This window comes from Vulpes lagopus, chromosome 6, assembly GCF_018345385.1.
Source record: "Vulpes lagopus strain Blue_001 chromosome 6, ASM1834538v1, whole genome shotgun sequence".
Lineage (NCBI taxonomy): Eukaryota > Metazoa > Chordata > Mammalia > Carnivora > Canidae > Vulpes > Vulpes lagopus.
In genome coordinates, this window is record NC_054829.1 from 106,680,960 (window position 1) to 106,698,212 (window position 17,253).

The window sequence follows — 17,253 nt, forward strand, 5'->3', positions numbered from 1 at the left end:
TTCTAGAAATGATGCATTAAATTTATTTTCTATCAAAAAAATTTATTTTCTGTCATATATAAATACAGATCTACTTTTCCTATTCATATAAAAATGTAGTATGCTAAACAGTAGCCAGCTCCAACTTCATTAGGAATTCTAATATATTTTGAAAGATTAACTAATTAGACAAAGTCCTCAAGAAATGAGTATTGAGGACTACCATGTTTTAAATTCTCTAGTGTGAAAACTTGAAACATAACTTATTTGCTAGAGCTGTACATAAAATATTAGCCTTTGGCAAAATTATGAGGTAGGATAAATTCATCATCCTTTGCTCTCTCCTTAAGAATAGAAACAATGTTTTTGTCATTACTTTTTCCCATTGGACTTAGCAAAATACTCTATGCTTGTAGATCCTTAATAAATATTTTTTAGTAAATTATTGACAGGCCATGAATTCCCCTCTCCCGAGTTTCTTGGTACCCACTTCCTCTTGCCTATACCAGTTACCTTACCGAAGTCTTCCAAGACTTCCAAGAAGTGTTCCAAGATGGGAATCTTTTTCAATCTCCCTCTATTCAATCAGAAGTTGACTATTTTTAATAAAGACGAGGTTGGAGAGTCTAATAACATTTAGGGACCTTTTGTTGTCGATGCTTTAATCCATATTAGAGCATCTAATGATGTGGATTTTCTGATACAGTTGACAAATAAGTGAAAAGCTTTGGGCAAGCTTTTGGCTGCCTGACAACCATAATAGGCTGCCATCAATTTGCCTTCTCAGTAAGATTAGTCTTGGTTGAACAGGTCAGTTGGTGAATTCTCAACCAGGAAAATCTGGTCTTCCTAATGTTGGGATTCGAAAACTATATTTCTCACTATATATAACTTACCATGATTCTTTTTCTTGTTCACCTAACTTAGGAAACTAGTCTTTAAATGAAAGGCATTTCCCTATTTCTGCTAATGGGCTCATCATTCAATCAATCACATAAACTCAAAAACTAAGTTTGTTGGATTTGTCCTTTCCCTAAACCCTTTCGTCCAATGTAGTCTTTCGGCTCTCTTTCTCAACTCTAGCTTTTCCTTTATCTCTACCATACCTTTTAGTTTACTTCTCTTTACAGTTTAGCTATACATCCTTGCCTCATTAACTTACTAAAGCGTAGCATCTATTTATTCATTATTCTGCTCAAAAACCTCATTCCCATCTACTCAGTGCCTACACAGTTAATTTCAAACTTTCTAGACTAGTTTTCAATATCTGCCACATTCTAGCCACAATTTAGCTTTCCATCCTTATTTTCCACTACTTTGACCCACTGGATTATTCTGTCTGCCAAACTCATCCTACATCTACCATTAAGTCTTTATAGCACTTTTCCCTCTGCCTGAAATGTTCTCCCTTCACTTCCATTAAAACCTTGCCCATCTTTCAGGACCAAAATCAAAAGGAATCTCAGACATGATGCTTTAAAGAATCCTCTCAGCCAGAAGCATTTTCACTCTTTTCTGAAAGTCCAGGGTACTTTGTAGCACTCTTAAGGTACTTAGTGAATTCTAACTTAGGTTTCAGTTCTATGCTTACATGATTTATCTCTTCTTCCTCTTTTTTTTTTTTTTTTTTTTTTTGAGGGAGAAGCAGGCTCCCTGCAGGGAGCCCAATGCAGACCTCATCCCAGGACCTCAGTATCATGCCCTAAGCCGAAGGCAGATGTTCAACCACTAAGCCACCCAGGTGTCCCTGATTTATCTCTTCTTATATATTTTAAGCTTCCTGAGAACATTCCATGTATAGTAGTTAGCACATCCTCTTTACTCAGAAGTGGTTGATCCTAAGTTGGAACCACCATGGAATGAGTTGGGTTAAGTATTCTACATTGGTTTGGGGTGGTGAACAGGAACATAGTATAATGTGATCAAGAGAAAAACTTTTGAAGGTCAAACAATCCCAGATTTAAATTTGGTTTTGCCAGTTTCTAGTTATATGACTTGCGGCAAATTAATCTCTTGGCATTTCAGTTTCTTCATCTGAAAAATGGTAATGAATGCCTATTTCATAGATTTGTTGTCATCATTAATGAGCTGTTGGTTATAAAACACTTATCTTAATAAATAATTGTTACCTTCTTAGCCTCTGTTTTTCCTGGCACAGTGTTTGATAACCTTTTACTAAGCAAATGAATTATTTAGAAAATAAAAACATTTTATGAATTATAATTTAAATATGTATGTATATTTAATAATTAAGAAAAAACATTAGAAGGGTATAGAAGACAGGATAAAAAAGGGAAGAGCAAAGTCAAGAATCAAGATACTACTTTTTTTTTAAGTGAGCAAGAAGAAATTTAATTTATGAAACAGACTTATAGTCTTAACTCTACATAATATGCTGGGAATTCCTTACAATTTTCTAATGGGAAAAGCCTAATTACCTATTTTTAATTATTACAGTTCACATCTTAAATTACATATAAAAATGTTTAATACTGCAGCTTATGGGAGGCCCAGCCAGGCTCCAGATTCTCAGCCACTGGGGAATTTCTATGCCAGACCACCCACTATGAAAGTGAAGAGTTGGTACTTTTGCCAGTGTGGAAATTTCTTCAGAAGAGAGCTCTAAACTATTGTAACCATTTCCCCCAAGAAGACAAGAGGGAAAAACACATGAGAAGTTACTGGACAAACACTAATTTCCCATGTTTCAAAGTAATAATCAAAAGTGGAATTAATGCCTTTAGCACCACAACTCTCCTGAACTTAAGTCTGTTTATATGGATTTGGGCTGACTTGTTTTAGTCCGTTTCTTTAGAGGACACAAACTTATATGAATAAAGCTAGACTTTCAAGGCAAGTCACACTATTTAGTTATAGTTGATTTGGATTTTTGCTCATTTTTTTTAATCATCTTTCTCAAAATGTCTTTAGAAACAAGTCATTCAAATAGTAAAACTGTAACAGCATTTGTACCAGAAATCTTGTTGTAAGTTTCTTGGTATAACCTTTCATTATAAAAGCAAAAGAAACATCTAAATGGTGATTAAACCTGAAGAAGACATAGAAAGATGCACAGGGTGAAAGGATGGAGTAATTGAGTGATGGGTATTAAGGAAGGTATTTGATGTAATGAGCACTGGGTGTTACATGCAATTGATGAATCACTAAATTCTACCCCTGAAACTAATAACACACTATTTTAACTAAATTAAATAGAAATAGAAAATTTAAAAAAGAAAGGAGCACAAAGTGAGAGTCTTTGTTCATAACTTTTCCATTTTGGAAAAACTAATATTTGACATCTTTTATCTTAAAGGTATTATCTCATCTATAATTAGGAACAGTCTGAAAATCTACTTTCTTGGACTAATGCAGAGAAGATGTTTGTAAAAGTGCCTGAAATATAATAGACCTTCAATAAATATTATTGTGTTGGCAAAAAAGCTTAACAGGTGTGTATATATGTTTGTGTACACAACTCTCCTTCACCCCCTCAATACTTCCCCGGTAGTGTTAGCAGAGGGCACTACAAGATGAGATTTTTCTTCTTACACCAATGCCTTTGAGGATCCCAAAAGACAATCTCAAATCATAATTTCAAAAGGACTTTTTTTCCTGCTTCTCAGGGCAGAAGACTATTTGTTGGAGTGGGAAAAAGGAAGCTCTATTGAAAGCAAGAACTCTTATGGTTGCAAGTAACAGAAATCCAATTTTAACTACCTTGAGCAAAACAGAAATAAATCCTGACATGTGTAGCAAAATCTCAGGAAGGGCATGGACCTCAAGGGTCACAGAAATAGGGACATGTCTCTCCCCATCCAATCCTAACCTGTGCTTCTCTCTGTGTCAGCTTTCTGTCTTACTATAGACACTGCAAACTTCTGCCCTGGAGAATTTCACTTTAGAAATCTCTTCATGAAAAGGACAACTTCTGGGACACCTGGGTGGTTTAGTGGTTGAGCAACAGCCTTTGGCTCAGGTCATGATCCTGGGGTCCTAGGATTAAGTCCTGCATCAAGCTCCCTGCAGGGAGCCTGCTTCTCCCACTGCCTATGTCTCTGTCTCTCTCTCTGTATCTCTCATGAATAAATAAATAAAATCTTTAAAAAAGAAAAGGACGACTTCTCTCTAAATCCCATTTGAAAATTCCCAGAGAGGAACTGAAGGGTCGGCCTAGGTTGTATACCACCTTTTATGAACAAAAAGACCTGTTTTATAATTGGCAGCCTCCACTAAAACAATATAGCTTAATGAGGCGCCTGGGTGGCTCAGTCGGTTAAGTGTCTGCGTTTGGCTCAGATCATGATCTCAGGATCCTGGAATGGAGCCCCATATCTGGCTTCCTGCTCAGCAGGGAGTTTGCTTTTCTCTGCTTCTCACCCCGCTCATGTGCTCTCTCTCTCCAATAAATGAATGAAGTCTTAAAAAACAAAACAAAACAAAACAAAACAAAAAAACAATATAGTTTAAGAGAAGAGCATTTCCTCCAAAAAGAAGACACTTTTGTTTCAAAAAGGAGAGTGATGCTGGGCAGATGAAAGAAATATTCTTAAAATTATACTTCTAAAAATTCAGAATTTTATTTATTATATATGAAATAAAATATCTTTTCAGTTGCTTATTATTTTCTATAAATTTATTTTCTGTCTCCTACTGTTTATATTAAATTTCTTCTATCTCAAAAATAAATAAATAAATAAATTTCTTCTATCTCAAATGTTTTTCTTAAACAGCACCATTAAATCCTATCCTTTCCCTCCTTCAAATCTGTGCTTAAGATTCACTTCCTCGGACTTCTGGTAAAATTTGACTAATTGAATAGATTTCTCTCTATTGTCTCCGAAATGCTATTAAAATGGTGGGGGTGAGGGAGAGAAAGAGTGGAGGAGAGAACACTTAAGTGCAAAGAAGAGGCAAGACTGTAACAGATGAAAAGTGACAAAAAGTTTTGGAAGACAGGAAGTACATACATAGCGAATTAGTTACCTATTGCAATGTAACAGATTACTCAAAACTTAGCATCTTAAAACAATAAATATTTATTATCTCATCCAGTTTTGAGGGTGAGAAATCTGGGAGCAGCTTAGGTGTCGGGTCAAGTTGTTGGCCAGGACTGCAGTCATTCAAAGAACTGGAGAATTCACTTTCAATCTCACACACATGGCTGTTGGCAGGAGGCTTCAGTTTCTCACTATAAAGAAATATTTTATGCTTGTGAAATACTAACTACAATAAGAGAAAGTGTAATAATATAGTAGAGAAGCTAGTTGATGCCACCTAAATCAAGTAAGCAATGTAACATCATGAAATATTAAGTGTACATTATGTGGCTTAAAACACAGCATCATCATTTCTATGATATTCCTGAATATTATAAAAGATACATAATTGGAATCTAACCACGTAAAAATATCACACACATACCTCCCAGACTGAAAAACACTCTACAAAATAACTTACCTATAATCTTCAAAAGTGTTAAGTTCATGGTACTGCGTCCCGTGTTTTGATATAGCTATGGGAGCACACAGGAGGGACACCCTGACCTAATCAACGCCAAGATGTCAGAGAAGCCTTTTCCAGTGTAGGGATATCTAAGCTGACACCTAGAGTTAGTATCGAAAGGGACAATGGAGGGTGAGGAGAGGCAAGAAAGGAGGAAGCAGGTCATAGTGTACAAGACCAAGAAAAAATCATTTGATCATATACCAACTGATGTGTGTGTGTGTGTGTGTGTGTATGTGTGTGTGTGAATTCTTTCTTTAATATTAGCAAGAGGTTCCTCCTTTTCCTATCATATGTAAAATATCACGTTTCAGGGATGTCTGGCTAGCTCAGTTGGAAGTGCATGCAACTCTTGAGCGTGGAGCATGAGTTTGAGCCTCACATTGGTGGTAGAGATTACTTTTTTAAAAATAAAATAAAATGTCACATTTCAAATTAGCTTAAGAGGTTATGTCTATTACGTCAGTCTAGGAAATGTACCTTGAGACACATGTGAAAGAGTAGAACAAATCTGCCCTTGATTTTCTCGGTTACTAGAATTATCATTTTTTTCAAATGCCAATCATCTCAAAGAATAACTAGGGAACATGATTTTCATAGCACTTTTAATATATTTCCTTTATATGTCTTTTATGAATGGCATTTTCTAATGTCAACAAAAGTGGTAGAGGACACTAAATTCTTTCACAGTGGCCATTAGTTGAGTGGTTGAGAGAACCACTTGTCAGATTGTTTCTGATTTTGAGTCTTATTCTAGACCTGAGTCTGCCACCCATTGACCAGGTAGCCTGAAGCAAGTCACCATTGAGTATCAGTTCTCTCATCTGTCAAATAAAAAAAGGTATCTATTTTATAGGATTGTTGTGAGAACTGATTGAAATAATACGTGAACAGCATTTAGCATAATGCTTGGCTCAAAGAAATATTCAATAAGTCACATCTTTTGCATCACTCAATAGTTATGTTTAGGAAAGATTATGCATAAAATCAGGTCAAATACAATGGCAAAAATATATTTAGAGTGCTGTGAAAATAATATTGGCCCATGGTTTCTTAAGTATGTAGATAATTTTTTAATTGATGATTACAGTGCCTGAACCAATCAAAGATAATTTATCTACTCTGTCACATCTTGCAATTTCCCAGTCATCCTCCTCCTTGATTCTTTGAATCCTCAGCCTAATCTAGAGTGGCTTCTAAAAAACAGCAAGGCCAGGACTAGAGCTTCTTCAGTAGAGATGGGATTTTGAAAACCGTATAGGCACTGCAAAATTTACCTTATTGTAATTTTCTACCATTCCAGCTCCTACATACATAAACTTACTCATATATGTATTTGTTTGTTTGTTTATTCAGCATAATAAGGTAAAACATTTTTTTCTGGTATCTAACAAGACTTACTAAATATTTCATACTTGTTTAATCAAAAGTAATGTCAATCTTCCCATTGTTCTGGTGAAATATGTTTATTGTTTATGATAGCAGCTGGAAAGTGGGAGTGGATAGGGTAAGTGATCTAAGGAATATTTTGCTACCGATAAATTAATAAAAAATATCAGTGGTTTATGGGGCAACAATTAACAGAAATAAAAATGTTTGTTTGGTCTATGACTTTAAAGTCTGATTGTTTTAAAAATACTCTTGTTAAAAAAAATACTCTTGTTTTTCTGGGGTTGACTAACATTTTCAACTTTTCAAGTTCCTTATTGCTAACCACAAAAATGAAAAAAACAACTTTGTCCATCATATATTGTGATGCACTATATTTTACTGTTTATTATTAACAGTTAAATTGTAAAGAGTGTAAAATAATGGTGAAGACTGGAGATCATAATCTCTTAACTAGTAGAATGATCCTAAGTTCTGATATTATAAGCTGGACACTTCTGTCACCTATATGCCCCCCTCCTCCAGCCTCCACATATACATTTCTTTTTTGTCTCCCTCACCCACACACATTTTCCAAGCTACTTATTAAGAAATATTACCATGTGTCCGGTACCTTATGAACTCTGATCATCATCACTCTAAAAATATGATATGATTCATTATCCTAAAAGTGCTCTAATAGAATAAAAAAATGATTGTAGAGATGATTAAAAAAAGATTAAGATGAAATTTCTACTATGGAATTCTTTTACATATCTGATTTGTTGAGAGAAAATTAGAAACGAATTAGAATTTATCTGAGATTTAATTCATGCTAATTCAATAGATTTTAATATCTTTGGACTTGGATTTTAGTGAACAAAGGTTTTAGTTATGCCATTTGATCAATAGGCATTTATTGAACACCTACTATTTAGCAAATATGGTTCCAGGCTCTAAAAGCTTAAAAGAAAATGACCCTAGAGTGCCTTCCTGGCTCAGGTGATTAAGTGCTATTCTGCTCAGGTCATAATCCCAGGGTTTTGGGATTAGGCTCCCCCTGCTCAGTGGGGAGCCTGCTTCTACCTCTCCCTCTCGGGCTCTCCCTGCCCCCCTAACTCCCCTGCTTGTGCATGAGCGAGATTGTGCTCTCTCTCTCTGTCAAATAAGTAAATAAAATCTGAAAAAAAAAAAGAAAATGACCCCAAAATCTTAACTCATAGTAATACATCCCATATGGTAATTGACAAAGTAGTAATATAGACAAGAAATAGTTTTCTGGTATGGGAACAACTGAGTGCCCAGAAATGAAATTTAAAAAGTAAAAAGGGAGAGAATTGTGAGAGTACAATTATCTCTAAAAGAGATGTTGGAAGAAGTCAGAAAGGAAAAGGAATCAAAGAAGGGTGGAAATGGGGCACCTCCTCTGTGGAGGAAGACATCTTTCTAAATTCTAATCTGAAAATGCAAGATGACAATGAAGGTGTTTTCCAACCATGAAAGGAACAAAAATCACCATTAAGGTACAGCTGAGCCAATAACAATAGGATATAGCACAAGAAAAATAAGTACCTTTGTTTGGAGAGATGCAGAAAGGAACTCATATTAGCATATAAACTCTGCATAGGACTGTATCCTGTGTTCCTTTAGAACACATAATTTTGACAATGTGTACAATTGGTAGTTTCAGGCAAAGAGGAGCTTCCAAGCTGAGAACAGTAAAGTGAACTGAGATTTTTACCACACTGGGGGGCATGATGCCAAGGGTAACTCTGCCTGGGATGAAAGGAGTGTGTTCACTGACCCTTCTGGGATATCCTGCTTGCAATGGGCCCTTGTTAAAAGAATGTTCACAGTCTCTGTTGCTATGAAAAGACATATTCCGACGTTGCCTGCTTTACTTATCAGCCCTGACACCTTTATCATTCATACACGCACTCCATATTTATGAATACAAATGGTTTACAAGTAGACTGGATAAAACAACTTTTCATATCTGAAAGAGTAAACACTACAATGTGAAGCCTTAATTCAGAAGAGGGGACAAGTAGAGGATAATCCAGGGGCAGCCAGAATTATGGAGAGAGCCTACTAAGGTGTAGAAGGGTGAAATGAAAGAAGGACATGGGGATAGCAGGAAACAAAGGGAAGGTAAAGAAAAGGGATGTGAAGAGAGAGACATGACTGTCTCCCATCCATGAAGTTGTCTTGGTAGCTCTTCCTAGCCCTCTGTTCTCTGACAAGGCATTGCATGGGAATAGAGAGTCCAGCAGAGACTTGGGGTTGCCAGCTGCTCCAGCCATGTGGCCTCATCTTCTTTCCACCTCCACGGTGGCACCTCACCCAGATTCCTTTCTTGTCAAACTTGTTTCCAATCACCCAAGCTCTCTAGTCTATGACCTCTTGGTCAAACTGTCTGTTACCCAGGACACAAATAGATTGAGAGTGTCAGATAACACAGTAATTTGGTGGGGGAGAAGACCGTTTGAGTGAGCACTGCAATACCCTTTATCTTACCCCTTTCCCTAGCTACCTGCACCTTTAAAAGTAAATGCCCTTTCCCTACCTATGTTTCTCTGGTGTCTCTAAGTCACTGCAGGGCAACTGAGTGTGACTCATATCTTTTAATTTATTTGATGTGTTCATTCCCTCTGGGGAGCTAACTGGTAGAACATTTGAGTCAATTCTATTTTTCTTGGGGACGTGGGGTAACATGAAGTTGGATGATGACAAACGTGGGTTGTGCTGCTTTATGAGAATCACATGAATATTGTATGCTCTGAAGTTAGAGCATTGAAACTACTGCAAGTGATGAATATCCTGTAACCACATCTTACACTCAAAGTTATTTCTCCTGGAACTGATTAATAGTCAACAAATACAAATACATGGTATTCACCACACACTTGATGCCTGCTGAGGCTCTGAAACCTTGTTCCCTGAATGTCCCTGTTGCCATCCTCTACCTCCTGCCAGAAATTCTCTCAATCACTGTACAGGCTGTAAACACACCAGAGAAGTGGTTTTTAAAGAAGCTAAGACATGACATATGCCACCACAGCCACTTTCTCACACCCCTAAGTACAAAGGTTTGAGTGAATGTTCTCAGTAAAAATTATGCTGCTTCAATAAACAGATCAGAGATATAGTTCAAGGTGGAGGTGGGGGGGGGTTATCTGTTTAAGAAATCTTTACTTAAGAGGATATTATGGGCTAGGCACTGTGTTTTGAGTAAAGCAGATATTTTGGGTAGAAATAAACCAATCTTCTTATGAAATACGACAATTATTCTGCAGGTTGGTTGGCAACTCCTGAAAGCTTTATAGAACATTACATCTTTCTCTGGCTGACACCTACTTTATCCCTTTTCTTGAATGGAGCAGGGGAGGGAAAGGAAGAGGTTAGACAGAGGGAGTGAGAGATTCAGAAACCGAATCACTTTTTTATTCAGGGATCTGCTGAGCACCACGATTTGCCAATGTTTTCAGGCGAGGGCATAAGAACTCAGGAGGTGCACTATCTTGAATTCTTTCCCAGTTGTTATCTTTTCATAAGTTCTGTATATTTGACTGGCCAGTGTGGTCTAGTCAGTACTTATGTTTAAAGAAACAAGTCAGAGTGGGAAACAGGCTGGGCCCAGGCGAGGGGAGTGGAGGTGCGATCCGAGCCTGGGATTTCGGCCGGATCTCCGGCCGGGGCGTGCCTAGCGGCTCAGCCTGGAGGCCAGGCACCCCCAACCCCCGCCCCTGGCACCGCCCACCTTGCGCCTCCCCTCAGGCTCCAGCCCGGCTTGCAGGGCTCCGGCTCCGCTCTCTGCACACCCAGCCCTGCCTCCCAGGGTCCACCCGGAGCACCAGGGCTCGCGGCCGATCCCCGGAGTCGACGGATCAGCTTGGGCTCTCGAGCCTGTGGGCAGCCTCTCCTCCAACAACTTGAGCTACTCTAACTTTGTTAAGATACAAAAGGCTGTTCCAGACCTTTGTGTGTACCTCGAGTGAGAAAGGAGAGGAAATGCACTTGCGTTAGGAAGCCTAAACATCAGGCTCCTCGAGGAGAACGCCTGGTTCGAAAACCTCCATCTCCCCCGCCTCCACCTAACTTCAGCCGCCAGCGGCCGAAAGGTCCCTAGAAGTGGATGCCAGAAGGGTCTGTGCATTGGGCCGGGGACACTGCCGGGGCAGCTCTAGGCGCAGAGCTCGCTATAGGTCCTCTCTCCCAGGATCGGATAGATGATTCATTTTTATATGTAACGTTTTACCCCACTCTATAGCTCCGGCTGGTTAATGTTCAACCCCAGGGCTTCGAGAGGCAGCTCTAGGGAGGCAGGCAGGGATGACCCATTCAAGGTATATGGCCGCTCGGGAATGAAGGCGCCGAAGCCCGAGAGAGGGTGAGGAGGGATGTGGCGGGGGTGGGTGCGGGGACTGGGCGCTCCTCCGGCCTGGGCCTCCCCAGGCCACCTCTGAGACCGCGGAGAAGCCAGCGGGTCCGCGGCCCGGGCCCGGCAGGCGTCCTTGAGGCGCAGCCAAGAGGCAGTGCTCGGGCTGGAGCCGCGACCGCCCACGACGCCGCAGCCCGGGCCCGGGAGGCGCGTGCGGGGGCGAGGGGAGCGCGGGGGCGGGCGCTGCGCCCCGGAACGACCCCGGGGCGGGTCTGTGCTGCCCAGCGCCGCGGCTTCGACGCTAGCGAGGAGCAGCGGGGTGGGGATGCCAGAGGGAGGTGGGCGCGTGGCGGCAGCTGAGGATCAGATTCCGGGTTGGTTGTCCCAAGGGACGTGCAGACAACAGTGCGGGGACACGAAAGGGGTCCCCTTTCGGAGGTGCGTAGGTTGCCTTCTGAGCCACCACTTCTCCGGGAGCCTCTGAAAATATCCTCAGGGTAATGCGAGGCTGCACCATCTTCTCCTTTGCTGCCGGGCCAAAAAAAAAAAAAAAAAAAAAAAAAAGAACATTAAGATAAAGCAGCTGTTCTGGTCAGAAGGCGGTAGGCACGGTGGTGGCCCAGCTACAGCGTCTGGCGCTTCAGTGAGGCCCAAGGCGAACCTGCGCCGGGGGCAAGTTCAGGTGGAGCGGCGGCACCTCGGCTCCTTCCAAGAGCTGGACTCCCGCGGAATCGACGGGTCCAGAAGGTCCTGGCCGGATGTCCAGACTGTCAGGCCCTGGAGCTGCGCAGCTGACCCGGCGGGGGTGGAGGGGGCTGCTGCACGGGAAAAGGAGGTTCCGGGCTGGGGAGGAGAGCTTCGTGCCCTGAGCAAGCAGCCTAGAATTCGCAGGCGGGATTTTTTTTTTTTTTTTCCTGTCAAAGAAACAAACAAGACCCTGCCTCATCAGATAAGAGTGGCTCCTACGATTTCACGGATTTTTAAGCGAGGGCTGGAGGCGCTGAGATTAGTAGAATACTGTGAATGAACATTGCCCGAGGCCCCTAGAAGAAGGGTTTTATTTTACTTTCTTTTGCTTGATATTATATTATTTTCTAACAAAGCGACCTGTCGTCTGTCGCCTTGGGCTCTGGCAGGTAAAGCCCCTTCCTGGGCACCGGGGATGGCCCGCAGGGTCTCTACTTCTGTCCCCATCAGCGTCCCCCACCCCATGCCCGCATACTGCCGCGTGAAATCAGACACACTCGTTAGCCAAACGCAAGTAGCCGCGTTAAGTGACGCCGGAGAAGGCCCCGCTAGTCCGTTCCGTAGGAACGTAGGACAGAGATAGAGACCATGGAGCTTCAACTGGGTGCAGCAATCCCACCCTGATACTCAGAGCAGCAGAGTTGAGGGGGCTGCTAACACAAGCAGAATGGGGAAAGAACCCAAGAACTGGGTTGCCGCTAGTTCGGGAACCAAGTCACAATCGGTATGCTGCCCCGCTCGCCTTCTCAGGAGCAGCTGAGACTGTTCTAGGTCTCATCTCGCCAGAGCTACAAAGATAAGGGTTCCTGCCCAGGACTGCGTGCCAGGGGGTCCAGCGCTGCTGCAGACTGTTGTCGAAGACAGAAAAGCTTTGCTACTTCTGGACGGAGGACGCATTGGTAGAAGAGTGTCCTAGGGCTCTAAGGGCTAACTCTGCTAACCTAAGCCTTAGCCCTGGTATATGAGGTCCCAGCATAAGAGGACCATTTTCTAAGTTGATAAAACATGTAAAAAAAAAAAAAAAGAAGAAGAAGAAGAAAGAAAGAAAAAGAAAGAAAAAAGAACAGAAAACTTTGGAGTGGATAAAGAAAACAGAAGAGGGAGAAGATGAGGGGCAGGGAGGAAGACAGGGCAAGGATGGGGGGAGCATCTTAAACTAGGTCTGGAAAGATCCATCAAAGTCAGAGGGTGCAGACACACACCCTGCTCAGCCAGGACCCAATGATTCTCCACTTCTTTTAGCCCTTCAGAGAGAAGGAAAAAAAAAAAAGCAATCCCTCACACAACCCTCCAAAAATAAACACCTTTAACCGTACATTTATTAAATGATTTTTAAAGTTTTTAGAAAGGAATTTATATAGTTTTTTGTCTTTTTTTTTAACTGAGTAATTTAAGCTTCAACTATCTCCTGTTTTCCACAGTTGCCACTGAACTATTAATACACTGTTACAACAGAAGTAGCAATGATTTTTTCTAAAGGCAATTAAGTAGAATTAAATAGATCTTCAATGGCATATTTTATGTTTTCCAAGCCTTCTCTAATCTTCAAACAAAATCTATAACATTACATTTACATAAGATGCATAAAATACTCAGCAAGAAGTGAATGAAAGTTATACATCTCAAACACAACAAATGCTGAATTCTATCTTTTCAGATAGAATGTCAACAATGGAAGGCCCCCCTTCGTGGGGGGCGGGGAAGGGGGGTTGGGAAGCAAGGTGATAAATAAACTTTTAGGATTAGAGTAAACATCTTCCTGGTGTCATCTGCTAAAATCTGAAAGAGAAAATTAGTTATGTCTCTAAAATCAGATTTCTACTGAACCATATTCTTATTTTTAAAGACTCTCTTCTTCAATTATCACTTTCTCAAATTCAGTTAATATGGAATTGTCAGATTAGGGACGCTGGGCCAGGAAGGGTAGTTTTAAAAAAAATTCCTTCTGAAAATCTGCTATAAGAAACTTCTCGTGTTTACTTCTCCTACCTCAATCAGCTGCGTATCTTGCTTCCCCATGTGCTTAAATTAACTGCTGCTTGCCGGGAGTGGGGGGTGGGTGGGGGTGTTAATAAATCAATCAATACGGACTCTATATTCAGAAAGGCATCTGATCTGATTACACCCTTTTCTTTTTTCTCTTTCTTTGTTTTCTTCTCTTTTTGTTTTGTTTTGTTTTTGTTTTTGGTCCCTCTCTCTCAAAAAAAAAAAAAATGTAGCTCGGCGAGTCAGGGACTCCCAGAGTAGCCCGCGTGGACGGGCAGCAGCGGGCGGGAGGCTGGGGAGCCCCGGCGACGGCGGCGGAGGCGCCCGTGGATTAGGATGTGGATTGCAGGACGGACCTTTGTTTGGTCACATTCGCGACGCGGGTGGAGGGAGCTGGGGGGGCGGGTGGTATCTTCCGGCAACGCGCCGCCAGGTCTCTCTAGACTCGCCTTAAAAGGGTCCGCTGCTCTTCACAGGGTTAATTTGTGGGGCTTTCGAGGAATACTGGGACTTTTAAGATGCCCTTCCTTTTTCTCCCATTCTTTTTGTTGTTGTTACGCTCCTAGAGGCACTCCCGGGGTTCAGCACCTCCCGGGACCCGAGGGTGGGCGGTGGAGGAAAGCGCAGGGCCGGGAGGCGAAGGGGAGGATTTGCCTCCTAATCAAGCCGCCCACGCGGCTCAGGTTGCCTAACAGAGTTTTTAAAATTAAATTCCTAACCGACTTATGGGCAGTAAAAACTCAAGATTCAGGAACTGGGAGGCAATGGAGACAAACGTGGGCCACAGGCACCTTTTCCCAGGTCCCCCCCCCCCCCCATCTGAATTCGCCTTTAGGGGAATGAGGAGTTGGAGGCCTTAGGCATTTGGGAGGTTTAAAAAGCCCAGGACAGGCGGGAGGGTGGGTTCGAGTAACAGGTGAGGGGTGGCTGCTGGGGGAGGGAGCAGAGAGCCCGGCGAGGGCAGGGCGCACCGCCGGCGTGGGGCCTCGGCCCTCTGGCCCTCTGCACCGGGTCCCCAGCCTCCCGGGGCGCAGGGAGGGCGGCGGGGGGCTGAGGCCTGCGAGCCTGGGCTCCCGGGGGCCCGACCTCGCGCTCGCCATCTTCGATCCCCCGCGGAGGAGGCTGCTGTTCGTGCTATAGATTACCTTAAAGGTTCCTTTAAGCACTTTAATACACAACTAGCTCAGAAATCATTAAGAGACCTGGAGAAGGAGAAAAAATACCCTCACACTCACCGGTAATAAGTGTTGACATGCAGCAAAAATCGATTGAGTGGAACCGAGGTGGTGGCAGGAGCGATGGCTGGAGGGGGCCCGCGTGGGAGCGGGAGGGGCGAGAGGAACGACTCCGCTGGCGCTGGCTCGGGAGCCAGGCTTTTCTCACTTGAAGGGAAAAAGAGGTGCGGGAAAGGGTCAGCGGGCCAGCGGGGATGGGTGTGAGGAACAAGGCGGGGGGGCGGGGGGCTGGGGGGTGAAGAGGGTAATTCTTCCTTCTGGACGTCCAGGGAGAGGAGCTGAGGTGGGAGACGGGGCTTGGGAGCAGTCCTGAGTCTCCGCCCCCCAGCGCGCACCACTCGAGTTGGGGATGGGGATGCGACAACCCTTCCCAAACCTCGACTTCCATTTTTGTTTTGTTTTGTTTTGTTTTCTGCAGATTGATTGATTTCCTCGAAATCGAGTTCTATTTCAGCCCGCGAACTAGGCCGAGGTCCGCCTGCAGCATCCAGCTCTCCCAAGACGCTCTGGGACCTGCAGGAGACGCAAATCCTCCCAGCAGGTCTCGTTAGCCCTGCCAGCCCCCATCCCCAAATCCCCTCTCCCCGTCCCCTCCCTCCCTGCCCCCCGCCGCCCCTCCCCCCCATACCAGGCGGAGCTCCGGGCGGCCCGGCCCGCTGGGCTGCGCGGCTCCAGAAGCCAAAGTCCGCCCGTGGGGACCGTTTTCCTCTCCACTGCTCTCAAGTGAACAACAAGGACGGAGGTGACCCTCGGCCAAAGGGCTTTTATCTGCCCCCCACTGCCGCGTGATCCCTCCGTAGGTTAGAGGCAGAGCTTAAAAAAGAAAGAAAAAAAAAGTTAATGTGCATTGCGCACTGATCTCACACCGGGGACGTTATCTGCGATCTCTTTAAGTGGCAGCAGCAGTCCCTTGCAGAACAAAGACTCCGCGTCTGAGCCTCAAAAGCTTCTAGGTAAAGTTTCAGCCAGATAAAAGTAACCTAAGCGCAAAAACACAGGTTTTCTCGGCTCCAGAAAACTGCTGGCTACTTTTCGCTCCTTATTCCCCAGGGTTGTGTTTGTCCTCGCCCACTGGGGGGAGGAGGTGACCAGAATTGCAAAGGACCTCAGGATTTACCCTTCACCCCCCTCTCCCCCAGAGCCTCAGTAATGAATTCCTTCGGACTAAGTCGTATTTGCTACGATTTGTTACGAAATCAAATTTCACATTAAAAAAAAAAAAAAAGCTGGAAACCACCAACAAAGGAAGAGCGGGTGCTTAAAGTTCCTTTAAACACTCACACCGATCTCTTTCCCCGTTTAGATGTCAGAGGATGGGAGGGAGGGCCAGGGCTGTAATTCATCTTGATTTGCTTCATTGTCCCGCAGTTTGCAAACCATAATCCTGTATAATTTCAGGAACAAGCAGGTTTAGAATTAATGGGTCAATATTATTTAAAACAAAACACGGGGAGCATGACCTTTGCCTCAACTACATATTGCTCGACAAGACTCAGGAAACTCCACTCTAACCTCTCAACCCCTGGGCTCTTTGGGAAACTAAAAGGGCTGTAGTTATTAGAAATGGCCTTTGTTTCTTTTAATGTCTCAAAAGGATTTGGAAATAGAATGCAATATAACATGAAGAATCTCTCTACTTAAGCCTGAAAGATAAACGTGGAGGCCTAAATATTTTGAACTGGAGGTGTTTCCTTGTAAACTTATTATAGATGTATTCGTCTTGAGAGGAATGTATATAAACTGTACATGTATACATACACACATAATTCTCCAGAACAATTTACTGGATGTGGAGACCTTCCCCCCAAAAAAAGTATATTTGAGAGTCATTCCAAGCTGACATACTTTCTAAATTTCTTTCTCCTTTCTTCTTTTTCTCTTATATTATTTGCTAGCAATAATGGAATACTCTGGGTTTAAGCCAAAGAAAAATCAGGGAGACAAGACCAGACTTTGCAGGCCCCCCGCCTTTTTTTTTCCCTGGGAGTGGCTTTTTTTTTTCTTTTTAGTTTCTGATGAATGACTATAATTTATTTCTACCAAATTTAAATA

The 17,253-nt window shown here is 42.8% G+C and overlaps 2 protein-coding genes across 2 annotated transcripts in view; both read right to left on the minus strand.

The window, feature by feature from the left end:
• LOC121492698 (translation initiation factor IF-2-like) overlaps window positions 1-5,467 on the minus strand; it is a 34,113-nt gene extending 28,646 nt beyond the window's left edge. The window contains exon 1 of the mRNA XM_041757873.1: window positions 5,440-5,467. Within this exon, the coding sequence (XP_041613807.1) occupies window positions 5,440-5,467 (28 nt within the window). The remainder of the gene's footprint in view (window positions 1-5,439) is intronic.
• A 4,815-nt stretch (window positions 5,468-10,282) lies between these two features.
• Window positions 10,283-16,559, minus strand: LOC121492699 (serine/arginine repetitive matrix protein 1-like). Its single transcript, XM_041757874.1, has 4 exons — window positions 16,483-16,559; window positions 15,830-15,979; window positions 15,202-15,714; window positions 10,283-11,761 (listed from the first exon to the last, which is right to left on the minus strand). Exons 1-4 carry the CDS (start codon window positions 16,557-16,559, stop codon window positions 11,194-11,196), a joined length of 1,308 nt encoding a protein of 435 aa, XP_041613808.1. The 3' UTR covers window positions 10,283-11,193.
• Between the last annotated feature and the right edge of the window lie 694 nt (window positions 16,560-17,253).

What these genes read in the sequence shown, in the direction of transcription:
- LOC121492699 (XM_041757874.1), bottom strand. Translation starts at nt 16,559, where the DNA reads ATGAAGCAAATCAAGATGAATTACAGCCCTGGCCCTCCCTCCCATCCT. An exon ending in AAACGGGGAAAGAGATCGGT is followed by an intron (nt 15,980 to 16,482) that starts GTGAGTGTTTAA and finishes ATCACGCGGCAG; the next exon opens with TGGGGGGCAGATAAAAGCCC. An exon ending in CATGTCAACACTTATTACCG is followed by an intron (nt 11,762 to 15,201) that starts GTGAGTGTGAGG and finishes TTGGCCCGGCAG; the next exon opens with CAAAGGAGAAGATGGTGCAG.